This window comes from Antrostomus carolinensis, unplaced genomic scaffold, assembly GCF_000700745.2.
Source record: "Antrostomus carolinensis isolate BGI_N321 unplaced genomic scaffold, ASM70074v2 scaffold17171, whole genome shotgun sequence".
In the NCBI taxonomy this organism is placed as follows: Eukaryota; Metazoa; Chordata; class Aves; order Caprimulgiformes; family Caprimulgidae; genus Antrostomus; species Antrostomus carolinensis.
Genome location: NW_010292172.1, coordinates 13,135 through 32,386, shown reverse-complemented (window position 1 = coordinate 32,386; position 19,252 = coordinate 13,135). Strand labels below are relative to the sequence as shown.

General features: G+C 38.8%; 1 protein-coding gene across 1 annotated transcript; it reads right to left on the bottom strand.

Moving 5' to 3' along the window:
• Positions 1-2,265: 2,265 nt before the first annotated feature.
• On the bottom strand, positions 2,266-17,516 carry PPAT (phosphoribosyl pyrophosphate amidotransferase). Its single transcript, XM_010176861.1, has 11 exons — positions 17,485-17,516; positions 17,280-17,346; positions 13,550-13,756; positions 12,100-12,212; positions 11,835-11,980; positions 9,866-9,938; positions 7,518-7,669; positions 5,578-5,705; positions 5,052-5,273; positions 4,174-4,294; positions 2,266-2,784 (listed from the first exon to the last, which is right to left on the bottom strand). Exons 1-11 carry the CDS (start codon positions 17,514-17,516, stop codon positions 2,609-2,611), a joined length of 1,437 nt encoding a protein of 478 aa, XP_010175163.1. The 3' UTR covers positions 2,266-2,608.
• Between the last annotated feature and the right edge of the window lie 1,736 nt (positions 17,517-19,252).

Genomic DNA, 19,252 nt, shown 5'->3' with positions numbered 1-19,252 from the left:
GGGGAGGGCGGGTGAGGGCCGCGGCCGGCGGTCGCAGCGAAGGCAGAGAGGAGACCAGTTGATAACCATGTTTAATATGATGCAAGGCAGAAGTTAAGACATTGGCTTTCTACTGTTCCGTCACGTTCTGTAAGTGAAAATCTGACACAGGTGCATGTTTGTGATACAGCAGAAACAGTTTCACAGTAAAACATTAAAATAATACAAATGGCGACACCTAAAACCAGAGGAATTTTCTCCCCCGACATCACTCGCTGCACCTGCGTGTCCACTGTACGTGATGAAAAAAGGCCTGGTGGCCTGAAGCATAAATCCAGCTGTCTGAATAAAATGACACTTGAGAAGTGTCTCCCTTTTAATTTAAGGTTTGAAAAATAACGTACTAAAGATTAGGCATGTAGTGTATCTAAAAATGACAGCAGCAGACCTTGCGCTTAACATGGAGGGAAAAAAGGCATTAGGACGCTGTTGAAATGAGAATTATGCCACCTAATGCTCAAATCACATTTAAGCAATTATTACAGACTTTTTAAATAATTGTTTTCTTGAAAACATGCTAAAAGAGTATTTGCACAAGTTTCATTTACAGTCTGTTCTATAGAGAATTTCAGATAAATCAGTAACGACTTCTGCTTGTGCCCTTGTTAAACTGTGCACCCAAGTTTTGATCTCAAGTAGAAAGGGCTCCTCACATGTATCTATAACCTAAGAGCTCGACTTATCCCTTCTTTTAAAAATTACTGCTTTTTTTGAGGGCAGGAAAGGAGAAAGGTGAAAAATGACATTTTTCTGTTTTCTGCCACTCCTCCCCGTTACCCTGGGTAGAGGGGGCGGGCAGGGTGACTCCACCCTGTTCTTTCTTTGCTCAATTTCCTATCCAGGTGAACTGTTACGTTATTAACTGTTGTTAACAAAACAAACTCACTCATTAGAAGGGATGTACATGCATATCCCAATGTGTAGATCTGGGCTTTGGTGAAGAACACACAGTAAGAGCCCCATTCTGATTAAAATTCTCCCATGAACTTGACTGCAGGTAGGTTGGGGTTCCACAGAGAACCTGCACAAGGCTCAGTCCTGACTTCATGAAATGTATTTACATGCCTTCTTGATTGGGACCTTTGTATTGTGATTGTCTATTAGGCACAACTGCTACAAATCCTCCACAAGAAAGCTCCCTTTTGAAAGAATTCAGGCACCAAGGCTGTAATTCTCAACCATGTGGAAGATGATGGGGAAGGAAGAAGCTCTTAAACTTTTCTTTCTTTCTTTTTTTTTTTTTGTAACAGTGTCACAAACAATTATAAGGCCAAAATACACAATATTAAATAGAAAATCTAAAATTAAGTTGCTAGTATCCAGTGAAAAAACTGAGGTATACAAAATATTTTTACAATTGTGCGCAAATTTGCAATAGTTTTCAAAAGGTGCTGTTCCATTTTCAGCTAGTGGTTCATTGTCCAAGTGATCTTCGTGCGTACAACTGACTGTGTAATTGTGACAATTAACAGCTAATGGTTCTTCAGAATTTTTGTTTTTTTTAAATTACATTTGTTGCAACAGCAGTAATGTAGCAAAATAAGACCATACCCAAACCAACTCATGATCTTCTGTTGATAAATCATATTTACTGTTAAGAATGAAAAATAACTTTATTTTTCAGTTTGCTTTGGATGCTGACATATGAAAAGCACACAGAGCTGAGACTCCAGAAATTGTCAGGCCTTATCTGGAGAAAACAAGATGGAAAACAGAAAAAAAAGTAGCAGTGCCAAGTATTTTTCTCCTTCCACATCCTATTGGCAACTGATAAAAGCACACTAAGATAATGTAATTACGCTGGACTTCAAAAAGAGAACTGTGAATTTACAAAAAGAGGGCTTTTGGCTGAGCATTTCCCTGAGTCTTCATTTTTTTAAATTATATGCTAGACATTATGTTCATAGAATATGGACAATTAGTTACAAAGGGTTTAATTAATAAAGGCTGTTTAGCTATATATGCAAAAGTTAGGCACTTCTATTCTTAAAAAGCCTAAGCAAGAACTGCTGAGGAAGCAACATGATTCTTCTGAACCTGTTTTTTTTTCCTAAAGAGAGAAGCAAACTTTACATACTTTTGCATTAAGACTTTGATAATTTGAAATTACACCACACGACTCATGATTTGTGCTTTGTCTAACAGGGATATCTCACTTCCAGGGTAAGAGACTTTGATAATTTGAAATTACACCACACGAATCATGATTTGTGCTTTGTGAACAAGTCTAACAGGGATATCTCACTTCCAGGGTAAAACTGAAACAAAAAATTCTGGGACCGCTACATAATTAAAAAACTTTGTTTTTTATAATACTTTATGAGAAAATAGAAGGCACAACTGTGCATCAAAACTGTATGATTTTGTATTTTAATCTGCTTACATTGTTTTCATCAGCACATTGGACTTTCTGTAAGTCTGCACTGTAAATATGTATTTTAGTAACAGTAATTAGTTATCGGTAATAAGCTTCCCGTGTTACCTAAATGTAAGAAGGCTGCTAGCAAGGAAGCATCTTTGACAAAGGCACATTCAACAACAGATGGACTGATGTCCACCCTCTAGAAATTCACCACTCCAGCTCTACGGGATACTCTCCAGTGAGACACGCTGTGCAATGACCAATCTTCCCAACACGCGATTTCTGGTTTTTAAAGCTGTTCTCGTTCTCTTGTCTTGCTTTGATGCTTTCTTGCACAGATGAGACCAGCCCTTCCACAGAAAGATAAACAACACTGTCTGCTCCTAGAGGAAATAAAGAATTCATCAGTTAAAGCTGCAATATCGTACCAAATGCAATGCTCTTTGTAGTTGCATTATTGTATGGAGATGGATCATCTCAGCTAAAGAGAATGGATGTGAGAAATTATCAGACCATAGTAAGCCTTGCCCTTCTCAAATTCTTTGTGCAGGGAGCAGACTCCCTGAAATCTGGACAGAAGCTTCTGAGTTGGGAACAAATATGTCACATACTGCAAAAATAGAAACAAAGTCCAGAGTGTGTATTAAGACTCCCTGGACTCTCTGTAGTTTCCCAGAGTTACCCTGCAGTTCGGGTCTGGAAGCAGACGTCTGTGTGGCTGCTGCTTCCCAAACTGCACACCTAGGACTACAAACCCTTATGGGGACTTGGAGGAGCCTGTTAAAAAAATTCAGTATGCAGTTTATGCAATGTTCTAGCAGTAGGAAAGTTTGATAGCCTTTCCACATCCTCAGTTTTCTATTGTTTGCACTCCCTTTTTGTGAACAATACTGAAAAATGAGATCGTACAAACTTGCAATATTTCAACGTGCCTTCACAATAATTTTGAGGAAAGAATTCATTGCAGTATTAGACAGTGAGAGCACGTATTTAACACAGGAAATCTGAGTTTACAGTTTTCTAACTGTAACCACAGCTATGTTCTTAAACCACAGCACAGTAAGCCATATATAGTAGCTCCTCACTCACAAGACTTCTGTTGCTGATACCCTGTTATTTACCACATCACAAGCAACATAAGCTGTTGGTTCTTCTTTTGTTCTGCTGCAAACATGACTCATTCTAGAGATTTAAGAATGTATTTCACATTCTTTGATTAGTTTCATGTCACTTCTTTTGAAGTGAAATATATAATGCAGTTAAAATTCTTTACATAAATTTTAATTTGTAGAAAAATCAGTGAGTGTTTACAGTAAATTCCAAATATATTTTTATGAATATCTCATGAAAGCAAAACTACTTTAGCTTTTCATTATGGGACAGATTGTCACTACTTATTTTCTTCCTGGTATTTTGCCTACAGTAGCTCCTTGTTGTAAAGACTTTCCCAGAAGGAGCTCTAAGTATTTGAAACCTGTGTTATCACACCTTATTTATAACTTAAGATTATGCAATTATTCTAATGCTTTCTATTGTTTGGAGAAATGTAATTCACCGTGTTAAAAAAAACCCAAGTGTGTAGCTAAATGGGTTTGATCCTTAGGGTGCTCACAATGCAGAGATTTAGTGTATCAACCTTACGATTTTTTTAGTCAGTGTTGCCACTGTTGCTTTGATGTGTTGTGCTTTATTTTGATGTAGACAATAAAATACCTACAGGTGAAAACGTTCAAAAAAAAAAAGAAAAAAAGAAAAAAAAGAGTAGTGTTTACCTATATAGTTTGCAAGATCATGAAACTCAGGTCTGTTGGCAATGAGTTCTTCTTTAGTTGGAATGTTTATTCCCATGTAACAAGGAAATCTTATGGGAGGTGAAGCCACACGGATGTGCACCTGAATAAAAAACCAGTTTCAAAACAGACTGCTACAAGGTGAAGGTCAGCAGATCATAACACAATAGCAAAGTCTCAGTTCTGCAAAATAATAATGAAGAACAGAACACAGCACTGCACACAAGTCATGGAAGGGTTAAAAGGAAGATCAAGGTTTTTTCAGATGCCAACACAGCAGAAGAAAGACAGTATTTCCTAATGTTATTGAAAGGTTCCATCCCAGCTTTGCTTTTCTTCTATGGTGTTCAATCCTTGATGCATGTTTCAGTCTACAAAGTCAAACATCATACAGAACATTTTTGCTGCACTGAGGGACTTGCACACTCCATTTCAATTAAAAAATCTTAATCAATTAAAAAAATTGTGCTCTGGTGACTTAAGGCACATGCTATTTACTGCAGGATGTGGTTGTACTTAATGCAGTACCACAAGTCACACAGTATGTCAGGAATACCCCACCAATGCTTGATTTTCTGATCTTAACTAATTTATTCTCTCTTTATTTGCCAGATAGTGCTTTATCAGTGGAGACCTGTTCCTCTCCCCTTAATCACCCAAAAATCACAGTCATACAAAATAAACTTCTTAACCTATCTTCACAATAAACATCATGCACTAGCCTTTCTTTTTTTTGTTGCACACTTGTCCTTTTAAATCAGGAAACAATGTATTGTACAAATGAAGACAAACCCCTGTGCTCTACCCTCCCATCAATCTTCCATTTACATCTGCATTGTACTGACTGAAAATTAACTTACCTCTTTGGCTCCTGATTCTCTCAGTAGTTTTATTATGGGTGAAATGGTATTGCCTCTCACAATTGAGTCATCAATGATAACAACTCGCTTGCCTTTAAAATTATCAGACAGAACACCAAACTTCTTTGCAACACCAAGCTGCCGTAACCTCATATTTGGCTGGATAAACGTTCTTCCTACATACCGGTTTTTACAGAGTACTTCAACATATGGTAATCCGCACTGTAAACAGGGGAGAGTTAAACAGAATTAATATTTAAACAACTGGTTATTCTCTGTTACTGTTTTTAAAAGAGACCTTAGGACTTAGTATGACTTCACAGTAACAAAAAAACTTTTAAATCCCTTAATGTAGTGGAACAATGACAGTAAAAACAAGTGCAGGTGACTCAATAGGAGTACCCAGCATACTCGAACTACAAAGCTTTATCAACACAAAACTAATGGCCCATAACATTATACTGCATTACAAAAAGAGGTACGTGTAAATATGGTTGGTGAAAAAAAAAGGCAAGTTAACATCTACCTTTTGAGCATAACCAAGAGCTGCTGGGGTTGCAGACTCTGGAACGGTGCTGACCAGGTCTGCTTCCACAGGTGCTTCAATAGCCAGCTGCTGCCCGCATCTTCTCCTGACTGAATACACCATCTGACCTAAGAACAGCAAGAAAGGTTTTTCCTGGTATGCATAATTCAGATTTCCTCTCAGTTTGCTGTACAAATCTCTGTGGCAAGTTTCAGGCACAAAAGTCATTGAGAAAAGGTCCAGAACTAATAAGGTATTTTTTTATTTCCTTCCATAATGTCATATTCTAACATTCACATTGATAACACTACACAGAAAATTAAAATCCAGTTTGCCCTAATCAGGTAACTAAAAGTCCTGTGGATGTTCCAAAATCTATTTACAGGAGAAAAAAAGTAGAAATTATGCCTGTTCATAACAGGCACATTATGTTTTTAGGCTGGTTTCTCCATCAGATAAAGTTTGTGCAATCCTGCTGTCTGCCTCTGCCCACTTACTGACTGGGGAAATTCACCACAAATTTAGTAAGGGGATAAGAAGCCTCAGAAGCTTTTAAGGTCCTAAAAAATTTGCAACGTGGGAAGGAATTAGAGGTATTAATTAATGTTTATAAATATGTAAAGGGCGAATGTCATGAGGATGGAGCCAGGCTCTTCTCAGTGATGCCCAATGATAGGACAAGGGGCAGTGGGTGTAAGCTGGAACACAGGAGGTTCTGCTTAAACTTGAGAAGAAACTTCTTTAGGGTGAGGGTGACAGAGCACTGGAACAGGCTGCCCAGGGAGGTTGTGGAGTCTCCTTCTCTGGAGACATTCAAGACCCACCTGGACGCCTTCCTGTGTGATCTCATTTAGGTTCCTGCTCCAGCAGGGGGTTAGACTAGATGATCTTTCGAGGTCCCTTCCAATTCCCTAACATTCTGTGATTCTGTATTGTAATGAGATGAGGTGCAGCAAAGGGTACAGCAGCAGTACTAAGGAATGTAAGAAGTGAGAACATTGGAGGGTAAGAGGTGCGTGAAAAAAAGGGATGTGGGGTGAACTTGCTTTAGGAAGGTGCAGAACTGTATTGGATCAACAGATGGCATGTCCATAGAAAGCGAAGAGCTCATTTGTTAGGTATGAGAGCCCTGGCTAATATCTTGCCACTGAGACAATTTTTGAGGGCTTCTACTGAAATAATAATAAAAGTATTAGACCGACAACCCCAAGTACTTAAATAATGCACAGATTTACATGTTATATTAAAAGCACCTTCCTGAAATAACCCTTTCTTGCAAATAAAATTCCAAAATAAAGTTGTTTTGCAGATCCTACATCATAAGCCTAATTTTAAGTTTTCTAAGAACCAATGAAGTTTTTATGGGACATTTCCTCTACTTTAATCATGTCTGTGGCTCTTTTCATCCCTTCCATAGGACTATGCAGGCAGGCCTGACTGAGGCCATACGCGTAGCCAAGAGGAAAAGGAAGGTGACGAGTTTACATCAGAGCTGCTCTTCCCCCTGTTTACAAAGAAGGGCACGTATCCCTGAAGTTCAGTCCCATCAATACAAACCGCAAACAACAGAAGTGACTTCTGCCACTTCAGCTGGAAATAATGGTCTTTGCTCAAATTGCACTAAACAACATAATTAAAAATGATGAGAAAAAACAGATCCTGTTCCTCAAAACTGGCCAATTTCTCAGCTGGTTAGAATGTGTCTGCATGAGTTGCATGTCAGTTAGTTTGTTTAGATACTTGCAAATGTATCTAAATGCTCCTTCTGATGAGTTTCATCTCATTGAGAACTGTGCCAACCCATTCTGTCCCAGCCCTGCTCTGCAAGCTCACATTCAGTGGTACCTTACTGTGATCTCAGATCCTTTCCAGAGTCATTGTTCTCCAGGATAACAGCTCACACTATTTAGGGAGGAGCTTTGTATGTTACATCTTCTTACCTTCAAAAATACTGTCTGGTCTTGCAAAATAAACATATTCAAAGATGCAGAATGCTGATGGATCTCCTTCAGGTCTTGGTACAACATCCAGTGTCTGGACATCATATCTGGATATTTTCACAATCTCCCCAGGAAGGACCTCACGATAGTACCTTGCAAGAGGAATACATAACAATAGTTTAGAAATGTCCTGAAGCTGATGACAGTTTTAAAATATAAACAAGATTCAACTGACAGGAAAAAATGCTTCTGAACATCCTAACATGACAGTCTGCTTCTATCTTAGGATTTGACTTGGAGTGTTTTAAGACCAACAAGCTCAGACAAGTGACTCTTACTAAACCAGTCCAAATTAATACCCAAAAGCAGTAAATTAATACTTAGTACCACAGGATTATGGTATTCTTCGTATATGTGAGAGGTACAGTACTCAGTCTATACAGGCTTAATTGAGATTAAATATATTTTAATAATTTAGTCCTGGATCAATACTAGAGGACTTTTCTGTGAAAGCTAATAAACATTATAATGCAATATAAAAAACATAATCAAGAATAAAGTTGGTAGCCAAAAAAATCCTGCCCCACAAGCAAATATCTAGAGAAATGTCTGTCTAGTGATGGCAGGCAGCTACCCCTGAATGACATAAAGCTGACTGGAAATGTACGTTCCAGTTCTCATATCTGAAGAAATATGGAATAGTATTAGCTTTATTATGTTACCATGTTTAACCTTATTAAACATTTTCTAGATCCTTTACTGAGTCCTCAGGTGGCTATTCTGACAACTTCAATCTAAATCTTTCCCAAAATATTGAAATATTCTGGAGACATAAATCAGAGGTGAGTAAATTTGTGCATATTTGTGGCTCATATACTAGCAGGCAGGCAGCAGCACTGGCTACAGCAGAACTTTAGACAAGATTGCTTTTTAAAAAAACCCACAGGCTTCGAGGAGACTTAATTGTGGCCTTCCAGTACTCGAAGGGAGCTTATAAACAGGAGGGAGAGAGACTTTTTATAGGGGCAGACAGTGATAGGACAAGGGGAAATGGTTTTAAACTAAGAGAGGGGAGATTTAGGTTAGATATTAGGAGGAACTTTTTCACCCAGAGGGTGGTGAGGCACTGGAACAGGTTGCCCAGAGAAGTTGTGGATGCCCCATCCCTGGAGGGATTCAAGGCCAGGTTGGATGGGGCCCTGGGCAGCCTGATCTAGTGGTTGGCAACCCTGTCCACAGCAGGGAGGTTGGAACTAGATGATCCTTAAGGTCCCTTCCAGCCCAAGCCATTCTATGATTCTTTGGCTGATGGTCTTATATGGTAAACTTCTCTAAACAGAGACTTTTAGAAGTTTCAGTAAAAGGTTATTCTTATCCATATGTAGAATAAATTGTCTCAAGAAAGCCCCTGTTACCAACAGCTAATAGTTCCTACAGAGACAGGGTAGAAGGTACAGCTAAAGAACACAGAACACCACACCTACAATAAACCACTGCAGAATGGATAAAAGTCTAGTAATGTACGGTCATGTTGCTTCCTGGTTTTGCTTTACTTTTTATTCAGTAGTTGTGTTCTTAATGTGGTATTTCACACCTTTTCATTTGAAGAGGATCCAACTTTACTTATTAGTCTAGTCCCCAAATGCACATTTTTATAATGTCTGATTAGGAAATTAAATATACTTCCTCATAATCTTTCTTACTTTAATTATGTTGTATTTCACAATTGCTTTCTGTTCCAAACTTCCCAAGAACTCTTTGAGGTCTCCCAAAGAGCCTCTTGCCATTCTCTTTTTGTTCAGAGAAAGCATCACACCTTTCTTTCCAGACTACCTTAGCTAGAGAGGTAATGTGAGTATCATCTCATGTTTTAGCTCTGATATGGGTTTGCACGCATGGAAATAGTTTCAGGTGCCCAAAACAAGGAGGCTGGCGCGTCAGACAACATATACTACAGCTCAGGTTAGTCTCTCCTGTGAGCTACCAATGCAACCTTTTCTGTAGTTGATGTATTTTTTTTGTAATACAATGATTCTGCTGCAAACAAGGCTAAAATTAAAAAGTTATATGGATAACCAGGTTTAATGCACCAAGTAAGAAACATTTACTTTGCAACAGTAAAGTTGTCTTTACTGTTACTTCCTGAACACATAATTCTTCTACATTAATCTGTCCAAGAAAATAAACTGGCAAAAACCAGAATGGGCAAAAAACTCCCTCCAAACAGCTGAACAAAACTAAACCTTGATGTCTTTCGCATTGTTACAGAATATGATATTTGGCAATTTGAGGTTTAATCACTGCTTGAGGAGTGAATAAAGTGATAAAGTGAAAATCAGGGCACTTACTCTGCACCAATAGACAAAAAGCTACAGGATTCAGAGGAGACTACCCATCCTTCTGTTTCACTGTTATCTTTTCCTGAAATAAAAGATTTCAGTTAGAGTCCACAATTCTTGTTACCATTACTACCACACACATTGCATTTCTACTGCAGTATCTGCCTTGCTATGGTTTAGGTTGCCAAGTGCACAATTAGAGACTTGTTATTTCTAACTAGAAGGCTTGGCATGCCAAAGTTTCTGTAATATTATTAAAAAAAAGTCCCAAAACCCACAAAACAACCAACCAATGTTGTCCTGGTTTTGCTAGGATAGAGTTAATTTTCTTTTTAGTAATTAGAATAGCTGTATTTCACTTTCAGTGTTTTAGTTTAGACTTAATATGAGAAGAACATTGATAACAGTACTGGTGTTTTTAGTTGCTGCAGCTCAAGGCCACGGTGTTTGGCTGCTTCACAGCTGCACCAGGACTGGGAGGGGGAAGTGCAGTGAATAGCAAAACCCAAAACTGGCATCTGGATGTGCCAATGAAATATCCCAGATCATATCACGTCATGTCAGGATATTAACCAGGGTTGACCAGAAGATGGGGCATTTCTCTCGGGGATCACTCAGGCTCGCTCTTCCAGGATTGAGGTTTTGTGTTCAGGGTTCCTTTTCACTCCTCCAGGATTGCTATTGGTGGGTGGTGAACTATTGTACTGTGCATGACTCATTTATATATACTATTATTATAATTAACATTATTATTATAATTGCTATTTTAAGTTTGTTTTACTCCAATTATTAAATTGTCCATCTCAACCTATGAGTCTCCTTACCTTTATCCCTTCAATTCTCTTCTCTATTCCCTGGGTGGGGGGAGAAGGTGCAAGGGGTTGTGTGGTGTTTGGCTGCCAGGGTGAATCCACCCAAACCACCACAAATGTAAACATAAACCTGTTAAAGCAGAACTGTAAGTAACAGCATCATATTAACGGTTCATGAAGAGAGACAATTCAGTTAACTACCTTTGTTATCTCTGCACTATTTCAAACTTTTCCAATGCCAGTTCAGTGACTTTAGATATACAGAATTACTTTTGTTCAGAAAATAAATTCCTTACTTTTCCTGTGCTAAATATGTTGATAGATAGATCCTTTTGATTACAATGGATACTGGACTGAACTCCAATAAGGAGAGTTTTCAGAGATGAGCACAGGAAAGACTGAATTGTGTAACACAGGGTGGGAATATCTGTATGCTTTAAAAAATCTTGATGAATTTTCTTGTGATTATAATTGCCAAGTTTTAAGACAATATGAAAGCATTTACTACTTTGCCTTTGAATTACTTTATGTTTATACAAATGAACAGATTTTAATCTCACTTGGAAAATGTTAGTTTGCAGGCTAAACAGGAACACAAAGAACTTTTTGCCATAAATTGATTGTACAGTGTTCTATTACCATACTATGTGTGACTAGGAGCACCTAGAATTTAGAAATACATTGCCAGTAATCCTAAACTTTTTGGCCACCTGACTACAGGAGAAAGGAAGAAACCAGACTTGTTTCTGGACTGGACATAGTCCTGGGCAATTGGCTGTAGGTGGCCCTGCTTGAGCTGGGAATTTGGACCAGATGACCTCCAGAGGTCCCTTCCAGCCTTCTGTGATTCTGTTCATCCCTGCTTTCCTTTAGAGGTTAAGTGAATTTTCACAAATACTCTATTACAGTTGGCCTGCCTAATTCTGACACTGCCAGCAAGTGACTAGGATTCCCTTTTGCTGGGAACAGTTTGCAGACTTCCTACAAGATATTTTTTCCTTATCAACACTTTTGAATTTTCAAAACTGAATTTTGCATCACATATTCCTACTTACACCTCAGTAAGTGTAGCTGTAATTACTTCTATCAGTGGCTTCAGGCACAACCTATATGTGTGTATATATGTATATGTATGTATACATATATGAATATGTATGTATGTTTACCTTTTCCATTCATGTCCCCTACTGGAATAAGGCGACCAATGCAGAGCGGGCGATTCCCATACGGATCACGTACTGCATAAATTATGTCTTTATGCATAATTAGCAGCGAATACGAAGTTGGAGTTTCATTCATTAAATTTTTTATTCTGAAATGAGACATAGGTAAACATAATGGTATGTCACACAAACAGCTGTGTGCATTTACAGACGCACATCACACTGAAATTAGATTGCTGTTCTTGACTCTGAAACCCTCCCTCCTCACCTTGCTACCCAGTCGGCTGTATCGTCATTTTCTAGAGGAGGTGTGAAAGCCAGCAGCTGGGTGATCAGTTCACTGTCAGAACTGGTCGACAGCCCTACGCCGTGCCGCATAAGCTTTTAAAACACAAAAAAAAGTGTTACCAGCATTAAAAAAAATTTCCCAGATAACAGTGCTCAGATTTTAATTTAACAACATCTTTGTGCAATGAACAAATGTCTTTAAACACAACACACAAACCAAATGTGTAAAAAGATCTGGTACAAGATCTGTGCCTGGTACTACATTTCTCCCTTTGCATCTTAGTCCTTTGTTTCACATACAACCAAAATCAATACCACCAATATCCAGGGCATAAATTCATGTTTGAGCTATTTAATCACCTTTGTGCTTCTGCCTGCTCTGGGAAGAGAGGTGAAATATACAAGAGAAAATATTAAATTACCTATAGTAGATACAAAAATAAGTATTAAGGCAGAATGGTGCTTTGGGCACAAAACAGCAATAAAAAAATGAGTTGTGAAGGGAAGCAGAGTGGGATTAAAAAACTGAAATCCCACAACTTAAAAGTCTGCTAGACCTGTTCTGTCAAATTGTTCTGTCTTGGCGTATTTATGCTTCTAAGGAAGAAGAGAGTCTGCAGTGTATCTCACCAACTATTAAAATCTATTCAATGCCGTATGCATTACAGTTCCTAATTTTTACCTTTAGAAATCATTTTATATCTCATATCTTTCTGATTCTCCACACTCCATCCACATTTCCTCACCACTGTTTTTTTCTCCCATCCATTCATACACTTGTGGCTCTGACTAAAGATAGGGTAGGTTCCTTTGGGCATGCCATACATTTGCCTTGTTTCAATGCAAGAGTATGTCCTCTCAATTTTGGGTGGAACATATCATAGAAGAGATTTCACAATTAAACATCTGCTAAATTTTAGTTTTGTTCTTGCTAACACATGACCTTCTAGCCAAACACACTATAAAATTTAGCATTTGTTGGTTTATGTCCTGATAGTGTTCATAATTAATTTTGCAAGCCAGAAATACAAATAAAGACAATATTCCAAACCAGACATTTCATATTACAATTACCTCACCTTATGATGCCTCTTTTAACTCTAAGCATATCTATTGCTCCTTCTATCAGTGACTGAAAAGGAGCAGAGCTTCAAGCCAACCTACCTTTTGTTATGACTGAGTTAGTTTTCTCACTTGATCAATAAGAACGTGACCATCAGTCTCGAGGACTGCTGAATTATCTGCTGTGACAGTTACAAATGCCACCCCTTCCCAGGATTTTTTCCCCCAAATGATCTATTTCGATTATGGTGTTCTTTCACTACCCCAAGTAGTTTGGTATTGAGGAAAAGTCATAGCAAACTTATTACTCATTGCTGCCTCAAACTCAGAAAGAAACAATGTCAGAGCCTCCCAAAAGAGATGCTAACCTTCCTCCTGAGCCGTACGGCATTTGTTAGCTCCCCATTGTGTGCCACAGCAATCTTCCCGTGAAGAGTCTCTACAACAAAAGGCTGGCAGTTCTGCAGCTCAGAAATTCCGGAGGTGGAGTACCTCGTGTGCCCAATACCAAGGTTTGAAACGTACAGCTTCTTCAGGCTGTCTGCGTTGAAGACGTGATTTATAAGACCCATTCCCTTCAGGAGAAAAAGAAAAAAAAAAAAAGTTCTGTTTGTTATTTTTTTTTTCCTGGCAACTTCCTCATTTCTCCTCGTGTTTGTCTTTGGTACAGCATTAATGTGAGCAACTGTAAGAGAAAGGCAAATAACCTGAAGGACATGGGAAAGAAAGATGCTTTGTAGTTGTCACAGTGATATATCAGATCCCATTACTCCTGTTTTTAGATAGAGCAACAGACAGTTTTGTTCTGAGGTTTTTCACAGTACAATCCATTTGGTGACTAAAAATACATCTCCTAAAAAAACACTACCAAACTGTTGTGTTATTTATAAACACCAGAAAAAAGACTGCCAGAAGACAGGCAAAGAAGAAAAAAGTTGTGAGAAGGAAATTCTATGTAGAGAATACCTTTGACAAGTTAGCAGTATATTGGATTTACTTTTATAGTGGGTCTATGATAATGTTTATTAGATTCCACAGTCGTTCCTGCGAATGTCAGAGCTTTTCACAAGAGGTTTTATTGTTTACTCAAAACAAACTTTTCATATAGCCAAGCTGCCTTCAGTCTAAAGCAGAAATGCACCAAAACCTTTCAGTCAGGAGCTTCTTTTGGCAACGGGAACTATGTGGAGACAATTTAGCAGCAAGAACAGTCTGAAAAAACTGCAGAGAGTAGAAGTTAAGACTGGATTCCAGGTCCTCCTACAAACTCTTGCTTCTGCTCCTGCCTGTGGAAAATATTGACATCCTTCTACACCCGTTTCCCTATCATGCATGATAATTGTGATATACATGATATCCCACATGATAACACTGCTCTAGGACCCTCAAAGACACACAAGGAGAGGTCTGAAGCTGTGAAATGGTTCATAACCTGTGCTGTAGGTACAACAAGAAAGTGGGATGGGACAGGATGGAAGGAAATTGGTTGAACTGTTTTCAGAGCTCAACCAAAAAAATGCTTAAAGAAAGCCTGGCTTTAGGGTATTTTCTGCTGTGAGTCAGAATACTGAGAGGCTGTGGTTGCACATGTAGTTTTACTTACTATCATGTTAAAAAGTTACTGCCTTAAACAGTCAAACTGGTACAAGTTTGCTTTAATGGTTCAGCAAACTCTACGCCAGATCAATTATTAACTGTTGTCTCACAGATGACATAAAGCTGGCTTAGAGTATGTGTTATGTGCTCATATATGTACAGAAATGCAACCATGCACTTATTTTACTTAGGCCAACTTTCTCTTAACAGGAGATCTGACAGCTCACAGGTCCAGGATGAATGGATGTGGCCTTGTTAAGCATTGCAATAGCTTGAACAAGTAATGTTGATTTAAACTAGATTTGGTTTACAAGCATATAACCTTTTTATTGCAGTTTGAAATAGTCCTCTGATTTAGACTGTCCTGGTGTGGGATAGCGAATGTGAATTACATCAGTATAAAAAATTCCCAATTAAGACAATCTTATGTCTTATACATAACGCCCGTTACATGCCAGAATACCATAACGGTCTGATGAATAGCCACATTAATATTATTTTTCTGCATATATAAGTGTGGAACAATCAAAGCCTTTTACCTACTGACATCACTATGTACATACAAAAGATTTATGTTTTTCCACATCCTGAGCTAATATAGCTATGACAGTAATGTTTTCTTATATAAATCTAGCTGGAAAGCTCTGACAGACAAATCTGGATGAGCCTTTCTGGGAGAATTTAAAACAAAGGATTAATAGCCTTTGTCAAGGGCTATTAAATCCATGGTCAAAGGCTGGTAACAATCAGAAGGCAACACATACCCATGCCTTTTAAGGCACCTTTGTTAACAAAGGTGAGTTTGCATGGAAGCACTGGGTAGTAAATCACTGCAGTGAGAAGCAGGCACCTTTTCCATTCTGTGGCCTCTGCTATGAAGGAGAATCAACCAGAGTTTGGAGGACAAATGGATACACGAGCATCTTAGCTGCTGACATTTTTATGGACCAGTTTACACGTCAGAGTCTTAAATATATATTTACCAGTCTAATGACCCAAGTGTCTGTTACATTAGCATCACTTCCAGGATTAAGCAAGTCATATAGATTGTACTCCACGGGCTCTTTGTTGCACTCTGGTTATTACAGATTTTAAATGTGCTGTAGCTGAGAAACATATTTCAAGGATAAAAGAAACCATCACATGCTCTGCAACTCTTAGAATATCAAAGCTGATATGATGAGATAGTCAATTAAATTCTTAGCATGAGAGCTAAGTATTGCAGCTCAGTAACATGGAAACACTACAAATTATGGTACCACCTGCTGGAAGTTCATTCTGAGAAGCACTTTTTTACTATGTGATATATACAGCAGCCCACTTTGAAGGAATTCCTGTAAACCTTAAAGAAAGCTGAAACCCATTTTTTTTAATGAAGAACAGATAACACGGCGCTGAAGTTGAGAAAAGCTGTATTTAAAAGTGTGTGTATGTGTGTGTGTGAATCAGGATGTAAGTAACAGACGAGAGGAGGGAAATGACTGAAGAGGTGACAAATGACGCTTGATGAGACAAGATTTTGTGTGAGGCATTGAGCAGTCATGCATGTATACATGCTGCTGCAGCAAAGCAGTTCTTACTCTTTGACTCAGTCGAACAGCTTTATTAATCTGTCTAAGAGACCTCTGAACATGAAAACAAACTGCTTTCTGATTGTGGTCAGAGAACACACATAAAGAATTGCCCCATGGTTTCCTGCTCTTCCTTCCTCATTTCCTTCCTTCCTGCTCTTCTTTATTTCTCTGCTCTTCCAGGATAGAATAGGCATCAATGATGATTTTTTTCCTGATCACTATTCAATACAGAATGAGCAGAAGTATCCCCAGGGCATGCAGGTATTCTCCTGGCATAGTACTTCTGAGGCTATGGCCATTAGACACACGATCTGAATCTTGGGATTGTCCTGTGCAGGGACAGGAGTAGGACTCAACGATCCTTGTGAGTCCCTTCCAACTCACAACATTCTGTGATTTTATGTCTTCTAACATCCTCTGTGATTCTCTCAACTGGAGAAAGACTGTGAGACTTTCTCAGGCCTCCATTCAATCTTTTGTTCTGTTTATTTTTAGCTATGGGTAAAGTAGCTGCCGCTTAACCTTGAGTCTCACTAATGCAAGAATTAGTCATCCATTTGCTTGTGCATAACCTGTAACTATTTCTTTACTCTTGATCTCAAGTTGCATTGGTGCTCCAGAGTTAACACCTTAGGTGAAGGGTGACTTTGGTAAGTAGTTTTTGTGTCATCAATAGCCTGATCAGGATACTTCTGTGTGTCTGCCACTGTGTGCACGGATACACCCAACAGGATAATACTGACATATTTGTTTTAAACATGCACTTAAGACAGAAATTGCACGAATAATAGAGTTTTACACTATCCCTCACAAAATCAAAACAGTCCACCAAAACATGTTACTTTCATCTAATTATTCCATTTCCTAGCTGAAACAAACTGTCATGCCTCTTAGTTAGGCACCTACAAAACATTAATTTACATTTTACCTTGTGCACTTTGAATGCCTGGGATGACTCTCCATCACTTGTCACAATTCCAGCACTCTCCTGGCCCCTATGGACAAAACATAATTAACATAAAGCACTGAAATGCTTAGAATATGAAATGCTTTAACATGCAATGGATTGGTGGTTTTTATCTATTCTTTACAACAGGAATTTTAATGTAGACTTATTTGTTGTTCTATTTTACAGGCTTGTAATTACAACTGGTTTCTTGCCCATGTTATGCTTTATTTCAAAACAGTCACATAAGGTTTGTGCCTAAGCCCACTGAATTCAGTGGGAATCTTTCCACTAATAAGCACTGGCTCAGGCTCTTACTGCAGTCCTATTTCAGTGTAGGCATAAAATAACAGCAGATGCTTAATCTGAAAAGCCACTTTGCAGTGATAGTAGTCTAGGCTGTAGTAGTAGGCTCTATACTGCTACTCTATTTCTGCTTTGGGCTGGGGGGGAGGGTATGCTCAAGCAAAGCAAGTCTGGTGGTTTACAGCATGACAGCAAAAATATGGAAATATTTCTCTTAGAGCAGACCAGCCTCAGGCTGGCAGTTGTGCTTTTTGAGCAGAAGAGTAGTCCCTCGCCTGCTCCCTGTTCTCCCCAGCCCTGCCTGACCATTCCAAGCAGCACCAGCAGGTTCCTGGCCAGAGGTTGGCAGAATACTGCACAGCTGCCTGAAGTTTATAATTCAGTCCTTATCCACTGAAAAGGTATGTTTTGCAGACTGGATTTTTTGTGGGTAACAGTACAGGCTGCTTGACTTTCCTTTAATAGGCTTCCTGGAATAAGGCAGAGTTTTACCTCTAACAAAACTGCCTGTGACATACCCACCATGCCTGTTAGTGCTCAGGGACTTTGGTGCACTGGTAAGCCCTCAGACCACTCTCATATATAATAATGACTGAAAACCAAAAATGTTTTTCTTTAAAAAAGAAGCACTTAGAATATTTTTAGAATATTAGAAGAAGATGCTATTTGTGCATTAGACTGAAGTCACTGCAATTATTTTGTATATGCAACAATAAAATTGGTCACAAAAAAATTCTACAGAACGGATGCTAACCTACAATTGACCATGCTCATTACAAATTTTCTCAAGTTCCTAAAATCCCTTTATTGGTCACTAGCTTCAGTTGCATGTAAAAGAAAATTCTGAAGAACATTACTTGCAGAAAACCAAACCAGACAAACTTCACACACCTCTGAACGAATTGACCCTGTTACTGACACAAATCTTCAAGAGAAAAATCAGAGATGAAGACATTCTTAAACACATTTATTTTAACTCAGGAAGATGTCCCATCTATAAACACAAAGACTGGTAGTAAAACTTACGGTTGACATACTACATTCAGCAACTTGAAATTCCAATGTTAATATTACAGTGTCCATTTAAATTCCACTCCTGTCCCTTTAAACATCAATAAAATCAACGGCAAGAAAGAGGGAAGCAAACATCCTGAAGGAAAGGCCCGTCAAGTCGTTACATTACATCCTTCACGTAGTGCTAATTAAAGAAAAGGAAGCTCAATTTCACTGCCACAAAGCTTATGCAATTTTACCAATCCAGTCAGATTTTTAAGCGTGCAAGCTTTTTATTAAAACATCGCTAACAAGCAATGAATATTAAGACTTTAAAATGTGTACCTATGACCATCAATTCAAACACTACACAGAGAAGCGAATGTACAGCAGGATGACCCCATCCACGTTTCTATCACATCAACCATTGCAATCGTGCCACTGGTGTGGCAGCCCCGGCCCCACGGCGCCCCGCCGCGCCCCCCACGGGCGAGGAGCGGCCGCGGGGCCCAGGGCAGCACGAGTGTGGGGGCGGAGCGGTTTCTTCGTGTTGTTTTTTCTTTTTGTTTCAAAGGAACAAGACAGTGCGACTCTCATTTTTTGCCTCTCCCCTGACACCACAGTGCTCGTACTGAAGCCCTCTGTCCCCAGAAGGG